This window comes from Cryptotermes secundus, unplaced genomic scaffold (genome assembly GCF_002891405.2).
Source record: "Cryptotermes secundus unplaced genomic scaffold, Csec_1.0 scaffold194, whole genome shotgun sequence".
In the NCBI taxonomy this organism is placed as follows: domain Eukaryota; kingdom Metazoa; phylum Arthropoda; class Insecta; order Blattodea; family Kalotermitidae; genus Cryptotermes; species Cryptotermes secundus.
Window position 1 is genome coordinate 216,545 of NW_019738957.1, and position 15,335 is coordinate 231,879.

At 41.2% G+C, this 15,335-nt stretch overlaps 1 protein-coding gene across 1 annotated transcript; it reads left to right on the forward strand.

Moving 5' to 3' along the window:
* The first annotated feature begins 9,820 nt into the window (after nt 1-9,820).
* LOC111871377 (tubulin alpha-1 chain) lies at nt 9,821-12,654 on the forward strand. The gene is made up of 3 exons (XM_023864454.2): nt 9,821-9,838; nt 10,509-10,731; nt 11,498-12,654. The coding sequence occupies exons 1-3, from the start codon at nt 9,836-9,838 to the stop codon at nt 12,622-12,624; spliced, it is 1,353 nt and encodes a 450-aa protein (XP_023720222.1). The 5' UTR covers nt 9,821-9,835; the 3' UTR covers nt 12,625-12,654.
* Nucleotides 12,655-15,335: the final 2,681 nt, after the last annotated feature.

The window sequence follows — 15,335 nt, forward strand, 5'->3', positions numbered from 1 at the left end:
GACTTCTACTTGTTGCCTGCATAATTTTGTTATATAGTCATATACGTACGGTATTTTGAATGTCATGTGCAATTCCCGGGCCGGTGTGCGCCTCGGAAAATTGCCAATGTTGCGGAGAACCTTGTTTTGCAGGGGCTGCAATTTCACTAGATGGGTGTCTGCCGCAAACTCCCAGGCGGGACTAGCATAAGTCATTACGGATCTAATAAGAGCTTTGTGGCGGGTCAGTTTAATGTTAGCGTTCAATCGCTTACTTTTGAATAGGGAATATACTCTAATGAATGTTCTGAAGGCCTTGGCTTCGATTATTTGTATGTGCAATCTCCATGTAACTCTCTTATCGAAGGTTCATTCATTCATCAGTAATCTGTCAAGACGACAGGTCCACAGTCTCTTCCAAAACAGTTCCTCCACTTGATGCGATCTAGAGCTTTCTCCTTCAAATGAAACATCTCGCATACATGGTATCTCTGGTTTTGGAAAGAGACTATCCAGGAAAAGTGATAATGTGGTAGTTTTTCCATTTGCTTTCCACATCGCAGTACAATAGGCGTTCAAACCACTCTGGTCACGCCTGTTGCTATACGAACTTGAACCATCTCGAGCATTATTTACTCTGTGCTTCAAGTCGCTGCTGATGACGCTGCTTCCGGCACCAGTTTTTGGTGTCTCTCTTCGTCTGATGCATACCCTTTGACCTGTCCAGCAAGGGAGGCCCTGCCAGTAGCTACGCTTCCGCTGGTATAGCTCTCAGGGTCCTTGGCATACTCAAACCCCCTCACCACGATTAGGTGGAGCCACCAACGAGGGGGTATCGAAGGTTATGTCTAGATATTTTGCAATATTTACAAATGGAATATTTCGTCCATTTAGAGTAAGACAAGACTCAGGCGGTCGACACCCAAGAGAGAAGTAGACCCCTGAGTCTTATCTTCATTAATTTTTATATTCCAGCGTTCACACCAGGTCTCCATTGAGCTGAGACCGCGCTGGAATTTATAACAATAAAACCCCCCTTGCGATTTGTCGCGTACAGACAGGTGTCATCCGCAAACAGGGCCAGGTGAACACCATGTGTTTGGGGGACATCATTTATATACAAGTTGAAAAGATTAGGGGAAAGGACAGAACCTTGTTGCACCCCTGCTTGCATTTCCCTTGGCGCTGACATTTCGCTTTCAACTGAACCCTGAATTTACGTTGAGAAAGAAAGGACCCAATAAGTTTGGTCAAACTGTTCTAGAATTCCAATGTTGATAACTTATACAGCAAACCTGAGTGCCACGTGGTATCAAAGGCTTTTTCGATGTCCAAGAATTTTCGAATTGTTTTCCTGTCGTGGACAGGAGGCTGATCGGATTTAATTTTGCGGAAATTTTGGGTCTTTACCGAGTTTAGGTAAAGTTATTATTTTTGCTTACTTCCGAGTATTTGGAAAATGAGAGAGCCGAAATCAATGATTGAATAAATCGGTTAGGTGAACCAATGGTCGTCTTGGAAGGTGCCTGAGGCATTCATTTATGATGCCGTCAATCCCACAGGCCTTTTTTAATTTCAGGAATTTTATTAATTTCTGTACATCAAACGGTCTGATCCTTTGAGGGGGTTTGTCGTCTACGGTTTCCAGCAGACCTTGAACTCTAGCCTCCACCCGCCGTTCATGGTTATCGTCGCACAAATCATGCGGATTGAAATGAATTTCCAAACAGTAGGCAATTTCATTGGCTTTTTCAGAAGGATGAAATTTAAGGCCAGAAGAACTATTAATAGCAGTTGGTGCCCTTAGTCGTCTCTCTTAAGGAGAGATTTCGCAATGGGCAATATACTCTGAGGTGTGACTTCAGCGTTACCTATTTTTTTTCCTCACCGTTCAAGTGCCTTCTTACGGGTCATTCGTCTGATTTATTTGGTGACCCAATTGACTGCCGTTTTACACGCTGGATCCCTGGTTTCTTGCCACAATTTTCGTAGCCTCTGTTTATATTTTATCAAACGATCTAGACCAGGAAGATCGTTATTTATGTCCGAAAGTGTAATTTTACTTGTCGAAAACCTATATGCCGAAGCAATAGATGCTGCAAAATCGCGTGCCACTTTATCGGCTTCTCATTATCATCATCATCATTAGTAATCTGTCAGACGACAGGTCCACAGTCTCTTCCAAAACCATTTCTCCATTTAATGCGATCTAGAGCTTTCTCCTTCAAATGACAGTATCCTCTTCTGTCACCAAGGTCATCCATCATCTTCTTACGTCTTCTTCCTCGTCTTCTTGTCACTTCTATCCGCCCCTCTATCTTTCCTCCAATAGCTTCTTTTAGAAGGCAGTTTCTGCGTAAAACAAGACCAATCCAATTAGCCTTCCGTTTTCTTATTTCGTGTAGGATATTCCTCTGCTCACTGACTCTAATTAACACTTCTTCATTTCTCACATAATCGGTCCAACTGATCTTCTCCATCCTTCTCCAACACAACATTTCGAAACTTTCCAGATGTTTCCGATCTACTGCCCTAAGTGTCCATGTTTCAGCCCCATACAGAGCAATGCTCCAAATGTAGCATTTCACGAGTTTCTTCCTCAAATTTAAGTCCAATTTGCTGGTAAAAAGATTCTTCTTCTTGCTAAATGCAACTTTTGCCATGGCAATTCTGGACTTAATTTCTCTAGTACACCTTCCATCATCTGTTAACAAGCTACCCAAATATTTAAAATATTTCACATTCTCCAGTTGGCATTGGTTAACCCCTCTTGAACCCCCTCCAGGTGAATCCTCATGGCACAGGTTAACCCCTCTTGGATCCCCTTTTCGTTTCCAGGTGATTCCCATGGTATCGGTTAACCCCTCTTTAATTCCCTCCAATATGTGAATTCTCGTGGTCGTTTCCTATGACCGTTCTTGAATTCCCTTCAATAGGTGAACCCACATGGTACTGGGTAACCCCTTTTGAGTTCCCTCCGTTATCGTTGTCCTATCGGATCCCTTAAACTTAGAAGCGTCCTTCTGGGTGGAATAAAGACGATCATCCATGTGATCCAGGGCGAAATCCTCATGGAATTGGTTAACCTCTCTTGGACTCCCCCTATTCTCTATTTCACTTTTATTTCCATTTTTTCTCTTAGTAGTTGAATCCCCCGTGGTATTGGCTAACACCTCTTGGATTCCCTCCACAGGGTGAATTCTCATGGTCATTTCTTAAGACCCCTCTTGAACCCCCCTTATCGTTTATTTCGCAACCTATCGGGCAGGCAATCCTCGGTTGCTTAGGATATCCTACTGCCCGTTTCCCCAAGAGCCCCATACACTACAATCCCTAGTTTCATTCCCAACCTTATGACATGTACCACACACAGGTTTATTCCTACAATATTTCGCCGTGTGCCCCTCTTGCTGGCACTTCTAACATCTCATAAAGGCTCTTACATTCGCCTCTCTCTTAATATGGGGTCTGTAATCTCTAATAAAATTCCCTATATTTCCTGGGTTCGGCCACTTGAAATTCCCTGTATTTCTTTAAAACTGTTTCCCTTGAAACTCTGTGATTTAACCTCACATTTTTCCTCTAGTGCAGTTTCTACTAACTGTGCTAGAGAACCTTCTTCCCCTCTAGCTTTAACAATGTACTTAACTCTATTGTCTTTTAAACCGGCTATAAATGTGCCCTTCATAAACTCGGAAACAATTATGATGCCTCCCTCAATTGAATATGGATTAATTTTCTCAATTAGGCGTTTTGCCTCTCGCATTAAATCTAATCCCATATTGTCAATCCTTGAACCCCACTGAGCTACACTTTCATTGTTCTCTTATTCTGCAGTAAACAACAAACCTACATAGTATTCTGATGTTCATCTTTCTTCATAGTTTTCTTCCAAAATAACTTTTGCTTCCTCCCATGTATTTCTCTCTGATCTGCCTAGCAACATATCTTTTGCCTCGCTTGTGATTTTTGACTCAATGAATTTCAACAGTAGCGGGTATTTCGTTGGATGCACCACTTTTTTCGCAGCTTCAACCTCCTCACAAAATTAACTTGGGGTTCCCACCGAACTTTTTGGGAATTAAATTTTAACGCCTGAAGTGCACCGTTCGGACCAGTGATGAGTAAGATTGTCGTGGGCAAAGTACCCCGTTTTGGCCAGTCGGACATTTAAACTCCGCTACTGAAACGCGCCCACACGCCGCTAGTAGAAGCGCATGCACAGTCCTAAGTATATATTTTTAAATGTAGTAATTACCAGACCGACTCAGTAAAAGCCTAATAGAGGAATTAAAATGATACCCAAGTCAACAACAACAAAAAATGAATATACGCATGAGTTATGCTCAAAACTCATCCACGAGCTAGTACTTTTATTGCAGATTAATTTGTTAAAAATATATAGTAAAATGCGATGTACATGACTTTTCTGTTGTTATCTGCTTGATGTATATATAGGCTGAAATTAAACTAACTACCGTATTCGATTTCAATACGAACTCACAGAAAACAGACCGCACTCTGTATCTCAGCCACTATGCAGCTGTCTGTTCACGCCCATAGAAAGGGCAATAATCTTTTGCAGCTATAACGGAAGGTCTTAGGACTGAAGAAGGGACACCTCTAGCTATTTCTTGAATAGCCATGCATTCAGTCTTCTGTCATTTAGTCAAAAAGATTCGAAAAGCTGAAGAGTGTAACAAAGATGTAAGGTTTTCCAGCAGAGAACCAAATGATTTTATTGCTTCCATCTGTTTTATGACAGCAGGGACTGCTAAAATTTGTCAAGTGTTACAAACAGAAACGAATTTATAATGCAGAATAACTCTGTGAAGAACTTGGAAACCAATTTTGCAGTACGCATCAAAATTAAAATAAAATGAAAATAGAGTATAACTTTTTGTATAAACTTTCTAAAATCTTCCGTTGTAATCAAGTAGGTTGTGCTGGCCAGCATTGATGTTGTAGAACTCTGCCTGTTGAAGTCGTGTAGCTGGTTGTTCAATCGAAGCGTTGGAGGCGTGCAGGTGGGCAAGATCCATTGAGGTACTTCGATGACTGAAATCAAGTGGAGAATGCGATCTTGTATGGTGAAACCAAACACATTAATAAATCAAGACATAGCTACAGTATACAGATTTGGAGTCAGACCCCTGACAAACGATAGCGGTGCGCTCTCCGACGTAACTTATTTTACAAGGTGATTCGTAGTGTGTACTGTCATCATCATGCCTCGAAGCTTAAGATCTTATATACTTTTAACCTTCAGGCGTGGCAACAACCGCATGATATTCTGACGTAATGAGTCTCCCGGTCAAAATGCCGTGTGGGTAGCGATCAAATATGGTCATCTAACGCAGATATTTCTTAGTAAAATGACATCAGCTTTAGGGCTGTGTGCAGAGCATATGACTTTATTACTGGATTGCTTCATAACTGTTTACTTTAGGGTTATTCTACAGTTTTATGCTGCGATCGAAAAACATCTTAAAGAGTTTCATATCCTTTTACCTTATTAAAACCTCATTAAAACTTCATAAAACTTAGACCTTTCCTAAAACATACGAGGAGTGTTCCGTATATAATGCCTCCCATTTCTTAATGGAAACTACGACATATACAGAAAGCACAATAACGCAGATAAATAGAGCAAGATTTCAGCTGCTTACAGTTATTTTTTCCACATGATCACCACTATTCGGTATGCACTTTTACCAGCAATGAACAAGAGCCTGTATGCCGCGCCCGTAAAAGTCTGCGCCAGCAGAGGCTAGCCACTTTCTTACAGCTGCAATGACAGCATCGTTGTCTGGAAAATGTTGCCCACGTAGTCCATTTTTCATAGGCCAAAGAGATGAAGGTCTGAAGGTGCTAAATCGGGGCTATAAGGTGGATGTAGTAGGACAGTCCAGCCAAACTTTGCAATGTGCGTGGTGGTCGCCAAACTGGTATTAGGTCTAGCGTTATCGTGTTGCAAGCGAAAGGTTGCCTGCTTCTCTGGCCAGACTCGGGAAATGCGGGCTTTCAGCTTAGTTAGCGTCGTCTTGTAGCGTTCAGAATTGACAGTCTCACCAGGTTCCAGGAAATCCAACAAAATCACACCCTGCCAGTCCAAAGAGACCGTGCACATCCCTTTCCATGCGATGGCTGTGTCTTGAAATTTTTCTTGGGGATTCCGGATGTCGCCAATCCGTGGACTGTCTTTTGCATTCCGGCTCGTAGTGGTGACACCACATCTCATCTCCGGTGACGATGCTGTCCAGAAACTTGTCACCTTCAGCCTCAAACTGGTGCAACAGGTCCTGATATGAAGTTTTGTGGTCCTGTGTAAGCATCCGCGGGACCCACCTGGAACAAATTTTGTGACAATCCAGATACCCCAACATCGTTTCCAATGCATTACAGTCGATATTAAGCCGTGCACACAGTTACCTGCTCGTTATCCGCCACTCTGTAGTGATGAGCTGATCTAGGTGCTGTTCATTGTGAGGAGTGGCACCTGAGCAGGGACGTCCAGGGAGTGGTTTGTCGTGCACATCACTTTCCCCACCGTTGAAACGCACTAACGACCACCTCACTGTGCTGACATCCACTGTATCGTCTCCGTACAACTTTAGCAAACGTCGATGGATGTAAATTGGTGCAATTTGTTCGGCAGTGAGATATTCAATAACACATCTCTGTTTCGTACAGTACTTCTATGTCAGACGCCATTTTGGTAGATTGCTCTGCTGTCGCTATCTGTCGCACGACAACCAAACTAACAGTACATTGACGGGAACGTTCAACCTTTACTACAACACCACCAACATCCAGCTCAGAAGTTACATATTAACATAAAACAATAGAAGGTATTATATACGGAACGCCCTTCGTAGTTACATCATTACAAATTTAGTCAAACTCATTAACATTATAGAAACAAAATTTATTTGGGAGATTTTAGCCGATTACTCCTTTTTAATAATATACTTCTAATCTTTGTTTACTGTTAACTTTTCATAACTTTCCGTATTTTATCAAGATATAAATTATGAATATATATAATTGCGTAAATTATCATGCTTTGTATTACGCTGTAGGCTATACATTAAATGAGGGATGATGCAATGCCGAGTGACTTCTTACGAAGCTGATGATTCAAGGGTTCTCTTTTGTCCAGTAAGTCACTATGCAAACATCATAAGTAGTTAGCACGGTACTTCTAAGGGTATAACAAATCAGAAACGCTAGTTACTACAAGACATCATGCTAGCAGCCAGCGACGTGGTATGACGTAGTACGTTTTTTCTTTGTTCAAAACAGACAAAGCCCAGCTATCAAACCTCTAAGACGGATAACAGTGTCGCTCCCTACAACAGGGAAAAAAGGACTACACACAGTCACAAACAAGTGTTACTAATAATGTGAATTTAAAAATCAAATAAACTGTAAGTGTTTGTGAATTTGTCGTTGGATTTGTAGACTTCCTTGTTGAAACTGAGGCCCAAGTAACGACCTGCAGAAAGTTTCATATTACGGACCGAGTGGCGGCAAAGACTTCATACTAAGGAACTTCAATTTCGTTCGACAACTAAAGGTGAGGCTACGCCTTCATTTTATTTTCAGTTACACGTTTCGATAAATGCGTGCCCACACCGACTGCAATGATCAATAGAAAGCAACGACTGAAGTGTCTCATGAAATTAAGCCCATAGCGTTCCCACAAAGAGCTAGTCCAATGCCACCACCCAGGCATTTTGTTACAGTGCAAAAATTCTGAAATAGACCTAACCACATTCACAAATTTCGTCCGATATGTGAAGAGAGAATTTAGGAGGATCATATTAGACGCAACTACACATATTTCAGTTAATAAAGATGTTCTATGCACTCTGGAGTTAATTAGTTCTGGTAGACCTTTTGGGGTAACAGGGGATCTATTGCTTGTGTACCTTGAATTAAATTCATGTGAAGTGCTTATTTTGTTGTCGGTTTATTGAACGGCAAATTCTCAACTGCACAGAGTCTACGTCATGCAGAATGAGACGTATGAGCGGCTGTGAATAATGAAGTAAGATTACAAACACCATAAGATATAGACCTCATTGAGATATACAACATATTGTGACGGGTTGCACTATGGATGACGCCCCTCCCACCCAGCCAGCGGTGACGTGCCGAGTTGAGACGAAGTGAGCCGAGTCCCAGCACGCTGGTCGCTATGCAAAGCGAGTAAACACCGGTTGCTAAGCAAAGCGAGTAAACAGCGATTGCTAAGCAAAGTGTGTAAACAGTGGTTCCGAGAGACGACGGTAATAACAGCGGTACCCATTTCGTAACAGGCAAAGACGGCGTCAGAAACAGTGGTGCCTATCACGTAACTGTTTTCCCGTTGTCCTCCTGATGGTTTATAAGGGAACTACACAGCCGCCGAAAACAGTTCTCAAGGCAGCAGCCTACGAGTTGAGCTGGAATCTAGCCCGCGGAGAGTTACGAGTTGAATTAAATTATGGTAGTCACCGAGTTTAGTGGTAACGAGTGAATCGTGATAGAGTGAATTGATTAGTGCATAAGGTTTGTAAACTGTGGAAACCCGCAACAGTGTTATAATTAATTGTAGCCGATACGTGTAGGTTGTTAAATAAACTAATTAACAATCTGAACGGCGTCTGCAGTAACGACACACGTTACAATATACATTGTTTGTATTGGTTTTCCGTATGATATTTTAATGACATACGAAGATAATTCATGTGTGTCTATTCACTGTACCATCTTCCAGCACGAAGGACAAATTTTGTAACCGAAACTCACAGTAGATATGCATCTTTATTATTTGTGTGTACAGTTCCTACAAGGTCTTCTTGTAAATGTTGTTGGGCAATGTGCTTCGTTGCATTATATACAAATGATACTCAGTCGAGATACGCATAACAGTGTAGCATGGCTAAAACCAACAAGAAAGTTATATTGTGTGACGTCATAAAAATATATATGGATAAGATTTGCGCCAGACGATCTCATTGTTTGAGGAAGGGTCGTTGCCTGCTTCTCGAGAATGGAATGTTGAGAACTTCTTCTTGTAGTAAAATATTTCTTTTCTAAAATGGTATTATTTTTGGACAGTTTTTAAATACAGCATTATAACTGGCAATTTTTTTTTGTTTTATTCCCCTCTGACTTTCTTTACGCGTTCTACGGAGACAGGAAATACCCAGTAAGTTACTGCCGGCGATGGTAATGGGGTTTGCCAAGTTGCGGAATAGAAAGACTAATGATGTTTGTGATAACTTTACGAAAATCTGAAGTTATCGTATTTATAGAGTTAATGAAATAAACTGAAGTTTGAGGTCTACGCTTGACATGGCAGTTACTGCCTGTCTGGGATACAAGGAACTGAATTAACACATTTTTTTTATTTGAAGAAAAATTATTATGGTCAGTTCTATACTGTGGATAATGAGTTTCCTTGCTGTTAATTAGGATTTGTATTAAATCGGTTTTCGGTATATGAAGCCGAACACCTTGTCAAAGGCTTCTCTGTCTTTGACGCAACGTTGGCTATCGTATCCGTTGCTGCGGTTACTGATTGGTTTCTGTTGCCTAGGCAATTTCCTAGGTAGTGGTCTGCCTATGTTTCGTTGCCAAGGAATTGTTAGCTGTTGAGTAGCAATGGACGCTGGCTGTCAAGCAGTGTCTTGAAAACGCGTTACCTAGGAATAGACATTACTCAATGCAGTGAGTTCACCTGTCATAATATATATTGGGAAGATCTGCGTCAGAAGTACCTACCGCCTGTTTGAGAAGTGTCATTGCCGGCTTCTTGAGAAGGTAGTGTTGAGAATTTTTCTGTACAAAGATATTTTCTGCCAAAATGGTGAGTGTTATTTTTGGAGAGATTTTAATATACAATACTTAATGAGAAAGGACTTTACATTATGTTCCTGTAAGAATTCTTTTAACTTGTTCATAAAAGGCCGAAATTACAGAACACTTTACGGCCGGCAATGGTAATGGGTTTGCCCAGATGCGGAATTGAAAGGTTAATCATGTTTGTGATAAATAAACGAAAATCTGAAGTTATCATGTTCGTAATATTACTGAAATAAACTGAAGTTTTCTTTTTCGCCGTTTGACGTGGCAGTTGCTACCTGTCGATAATCGAGGGTACTGGATTGACACCATTTATTTTTATATTTGGCGCAATAGAATTATTATAGTTAGTTACGTACTGTGGAAAATTAGTTTGTTTGCTGTTAATGAGATTTTGTATTAAGTCGATTTTCGGTATATGGAACCGAAAAGAGGCCAATTCGTGGAGTTGATAATGACTTCGTCCTTAAAAACCGAAGTAAATCTGGAATATCGCTTACAATTAGTGTGGTTTGTGATTCCTAGCATTTGAATTTAATACAAAAAGAATGTAGCATTATGTAGTTAATTTCAAGAGGTGTAAGCTAAAAAAAAGAATGTAGCCTGGGTGCTGAAATTTTCCTGATATGACATTGATATTTCAATAGACTATACTGAATGTTGTATGCTTTCAGCGTGAATGTATCTCCATCCATGTTGGGCAAGCTGGAGTGCAGACTGGCAATGCTTGCTGGGAATTGTACTGCCTTGAACACGGCATTCAGCCTGATGGTCAGATGCCATCTGATAAGATTCTTGGAGGAAGTGATGACAGTTTTAACCCTTTTTTCAGTGAGACTGGTTCCGGAAAACATGTTCCAAGGGCAGTTTTTGTGGATTTGGAGCCTGCAGTAGTTGGTATGTATATCAAAATCATAAGCATTTTCTATGATATGCTATATGTAAGAGCTTAAGCTATTCTGACTTTTTGAATTAGATGGCTGATGATATGATAAGCAGGTAGGTAGGTAGGTAGGTATGCAGACAAGAGTGTTGTAGAGTTTCAGTAAGAAGGGTTAGTGATTGCACATAGTGAAGGAGGTGACTTATAAACAACAGTCTTTCTTCTGTGAGTTGAAGCATGCAGTTTGCTCAGAACTGTTCTATGTAAAGAGGGTATGAAAGGAAATATGAAACTTGTTTCGATTCAAGTGAAGTGTGTATATCTCGCTGCCTTAGGTGTTGTGTATATGTTGTCCATTATAAAGGGGTAATTGAGATCATGACGTTTGCAATATCTGCTTGTAAGACTACTGTTAATGCTTGACGTTCCAAGTATAATCTTCCTAGATAGAAATAGGCTAAAATTCTGTCTTAGGTTGAAGTGACTTGGATGACATTTCCGTTTTGTAGTTGGTGACTTCCAGTTGTCATGTTGCTGTATGTTAAAGGTATACTGGGAAAACTTTCCAAAGGATCTCAGGAACATTGTAGCACTAATCGTCAATTGACATTTTTACATCAACTTGTACCTGCAGAGTATCCGTGTAGAATCATACATAGGAAAAACCGTTCACTAGCAATTACGTTAGAATAGAATATTGAAGCAGCATTAACACATCCAAGTTTTATGTAGGGTTGCATTCATATATCGATAGTTGAGCAGAGACTGATGTGTCCACAGATGAGGTCCGCACTGGAACATACCGGCAGCTGTTTCATCCTGAACAGCTGATCACAGGAAAAGAGGATGCAGCGAACAACTATGCCAGGGGACACTATACAATTGGGAAAGAAATTGTGGACTTGGTGCTGAACCGAATCCGAAAATTGGCTGAACAGTGCACTGGTCTTCAGGGCTTCCTGATCTTCCATTCATTTGGTGGAGGCACTGGCTCTGGTTTTACATCTCTATTGATGGAAAGGCTCTCTGTTGACTATGGAAAGAAGAGCAAACTGGAATTTGCAATTTATCCTGCCCCTCAGGTTTCCACTGCTGTTGTTGAGCCTTACAATTCTATCCTATCCACCCACACCACTCTGGAACATTCTGACTGTGTCTTCATGTTTGATAATGAAGCCATTTATGACATTTGCCAACGTAATTTGGACATAGAACGCCCCACCTACACCAACCTCAACAGACTTATTGGCCAGATTGTATCCTCAATAACAGCTTCTCTCAGGTTTGATGGCGCACTGAATGTGGATCTGACCGGATTCCAGACTAACTTGGTGCCCTACCCACGTATCCACTTCCCTCTGGTCACCTATGCACCTGTCATCTCCGCTGAGAAGGCATACCATGAGCAGCTATCTGTCGCAGAAATTACAAATGCCTGCTTTGAGCCTGCCAACCAAATGGTGAAATGTGATCCAAGGCAGGGGAAGTACATGGCCTGCTGCATGCTGTACAGAGGAGATGTCGTGCCAAAGGATGTTAATGCTGCAATTGCTACAATTAAGACAAAACGCGCCATCCAGTTTGTAGACTGGTGTCCAACTGGCTTCAAGGTCGGCATCAACTACCAACCTCCAACAGTGGTCCCAGGAGGTGACCTGGCCAAAGTGCAGCGTGCTGTGTGTATGTTATCAAACACTACAGCCATTGCCGAGGCATGGGCCCGCCTGGACCATAAGTTTGATCTCATGTATGCTAAGCGTGCCTTCGTTCACTGGTACGTTGGTGAGGGTATGGAGGAAGGTGAATTCTCAGAAGCTCGTGAGGATCTTGCTGCCTTGGAGAAAGATTATGAAGAAGTTGGCATGGATTCTGTTGATGGAGAAGGAGAAGGTGCTGAGGAGTACTAAATTGCAATTTAGATTTGTGCTCTGAAGTATGGTGAATCTTAAATTTTTCATACACTTTTACTGCATTTACTGCATAAAATATAATTTTCAGTTACTCTGGTTGCTTAGTATGTTCTTTGAATTGAATAGAATTTTCCGTTACGCCAGTTCAGTATAATACATTGTTCTTGGAATTAGGTGTATAATATTTCAGAGTGATAATTCCTAAGTTCAGAATTTGCTAAATATAATTTTTCTGGCAGAGAATGTGTGTTTTATTTTACCTTCACCCATCCATTCGATTTGAAGGCATGTGTAGGAACTGAGGAAGTAGTTCCACAATTTGGAGCATTTAATAAGTAAATTTTGAGAATATGTGTAGCACTGTTGGAGGTGTAAAATATTTGTGTGATTTTATATTTTAATGTCACCAGAATTTTCTTGGAACGTGATATTCTGAGGAGATTTTAATGGTCATATTTTTGATAAAAAAAAATTAAATGTCATCAGAATTTTCTCAGAACATGGTATTTTGAGGAGATTGTAATGGTCATATTTTTGAAGAAAAAATTGCCTTAAGGTAAGAATGTTTTGCCGTGGTAAAGTGCTTGATTTCAGATAGTGGGAAATCATGTTTTCAATATTCTATGGGGATAGGGAGAAAATAGAGGCTATAGTTTATTTGACGTGATTTTAGACTCAAGTATATGTGAAAATCTTGGGAGCATAGATGTCCGCCTTACTTACTAATGGAGCTGAGCCATTCTTGAAGAGCCGCCAATTCTGCAGCTATTGAAGAATTTCCAAGTTTTTTTTTATGGAAATCAAATGTTCATTACTGGGTTCACAAGATCCCTCTACTGGTCCATATCCTATGCCAGATCAATGCAATCATTACCATTCCATCCTATCTATGATTAATTTTAATACTGTCCACCCACCTAGTCCTTGGTGTTCCCAGTGGTCTCCTTCTTTCTGTCTGTCTTTCCCACCAGTATCCTATATGCATTCCTCCTCTCTCCCATTTTTGCTACATGCCCTGGCAACCAACGCGGGCCCGAAATCTTCGTAACAGCAAGGGGCAACAAACCAACAGAGCAATAAACACCGGAACACAATGCTGAAGAGAACAACGAAAGAGGTTCGTAATACTACAGTTAAAATAGCGAGCTGTTCACAAAGAAACAGAACCATTGATCCAAGGCCAGAATCACAAAATAGTGTTAGTGAATGGCCTACGGATCGACCTGAGGTATTGAGGGCCATCAGAGCGCATGTTTGAAGCCCGGCATCAGATATTAGCGTTAGTCACTGGCCTATGGACCAGCCTGAGGGAGTAGGAGGCCTCAGTGAGCCCATGGCAAGCATAGCACACAGTGAAGTGGAAGGTACAAAATCAGATAAGACCACTGATCCTTCGGCGATTCAAACGACTACTTCATCAGAACATGTACAAAACAAATATTAGGAAATCAAAGACTTCATTGCTAGTGTTTTTGCTAAACTTCAAAATTTGGAGGACAACTTATATTCAGCTAATGCTAAATGCAGAGGACATAAATTTAAAGCTTCTGGAAAACAATGAATCCAAAGAATTTGTATGAGTAGATAAAAACAACAGTGCCAAATTTAAAGTTACATCATAAGATAGAATCCAAGAGTGCTAAATTTCAAGAGTTACATGTTAAGATAGATTCTGGCAGCAGAGGCTTACAGGTGAAATTAGAATTGTCTAATAAATATATGAGGGACAGTTTAGAGGGCAAAGTAACCATGTGCAGGAGGAAGTAAAGGACGAGGACAAACCAGAAAGAAAGAAACTTGGCCATAAAGTTGAAGGAAATTAATTCGATGTGGACAGTGTGGATTCAGAGGTGTGTCAGATCAGAGATGCTGTGAAAGAAACATCTGACACAGTTTAACTGTATAACAGCTCAGTGAGACTTCTAGCCACAGAAGTTGGTCGGCACTTTTATAACTCGTCACTTATAAGTGTCCTCTTCGTGCCCATACGTTGGTCTCCACTTTCATCAGCCTCTTCCATGTTACTGTCTGGTTCATGGTAGAGTGTGGTATTACTCTGAATTTGAATTTGTATGGGCGCCAGTGGACTAGAGTGCAATCCACTCATTTAGAACGGGGAAAACAACGGTGGGGATAGGGATAGGCTGGCGTTTGGGGTTCCGTCTGCTCAGACGATAGGACGAGATCCTGTCTCAGGGCGACTTCTGGGCTTTGCTCACACGAGGATAGAGAAAACACTTAAAACTCACTCTTCACCAACGCTGTTGCTCTTTATTATAGATGTCAACTAGAATTACACACTACAGGCTGTAGCACTTTGAGTTTGTGAACCGGACTCGGCCAACACCGATTTAACGTCCGAGAGTTTACTCCTGTTACTCCCTTGAAACGACTGACTCCATTTACTCTGTTTTGGCTACTCACTCCTGTTATTCCCTTTTTGCGACTGACTACCGTTACTCCCTTTAGACGACTGACTCCAGTTATTCCCTTCTGGCGACTGACTCCAGTTACTCACTTTAAACGACTGGCTCCTGTTACTCCCTTTAGACGACTGACTGCTCTGGAGAGGCAGAAGTCCTGACTGAAATCGGGAACGCCCGGTTTCCCATCCTCTGCAATTTTCCTGATTGGCTGAACCTAAAATTTGTTGTGTTACTCTCATTTACATTCCGCCAATCTCTAACAAGATCCATGCAAATTTGGCC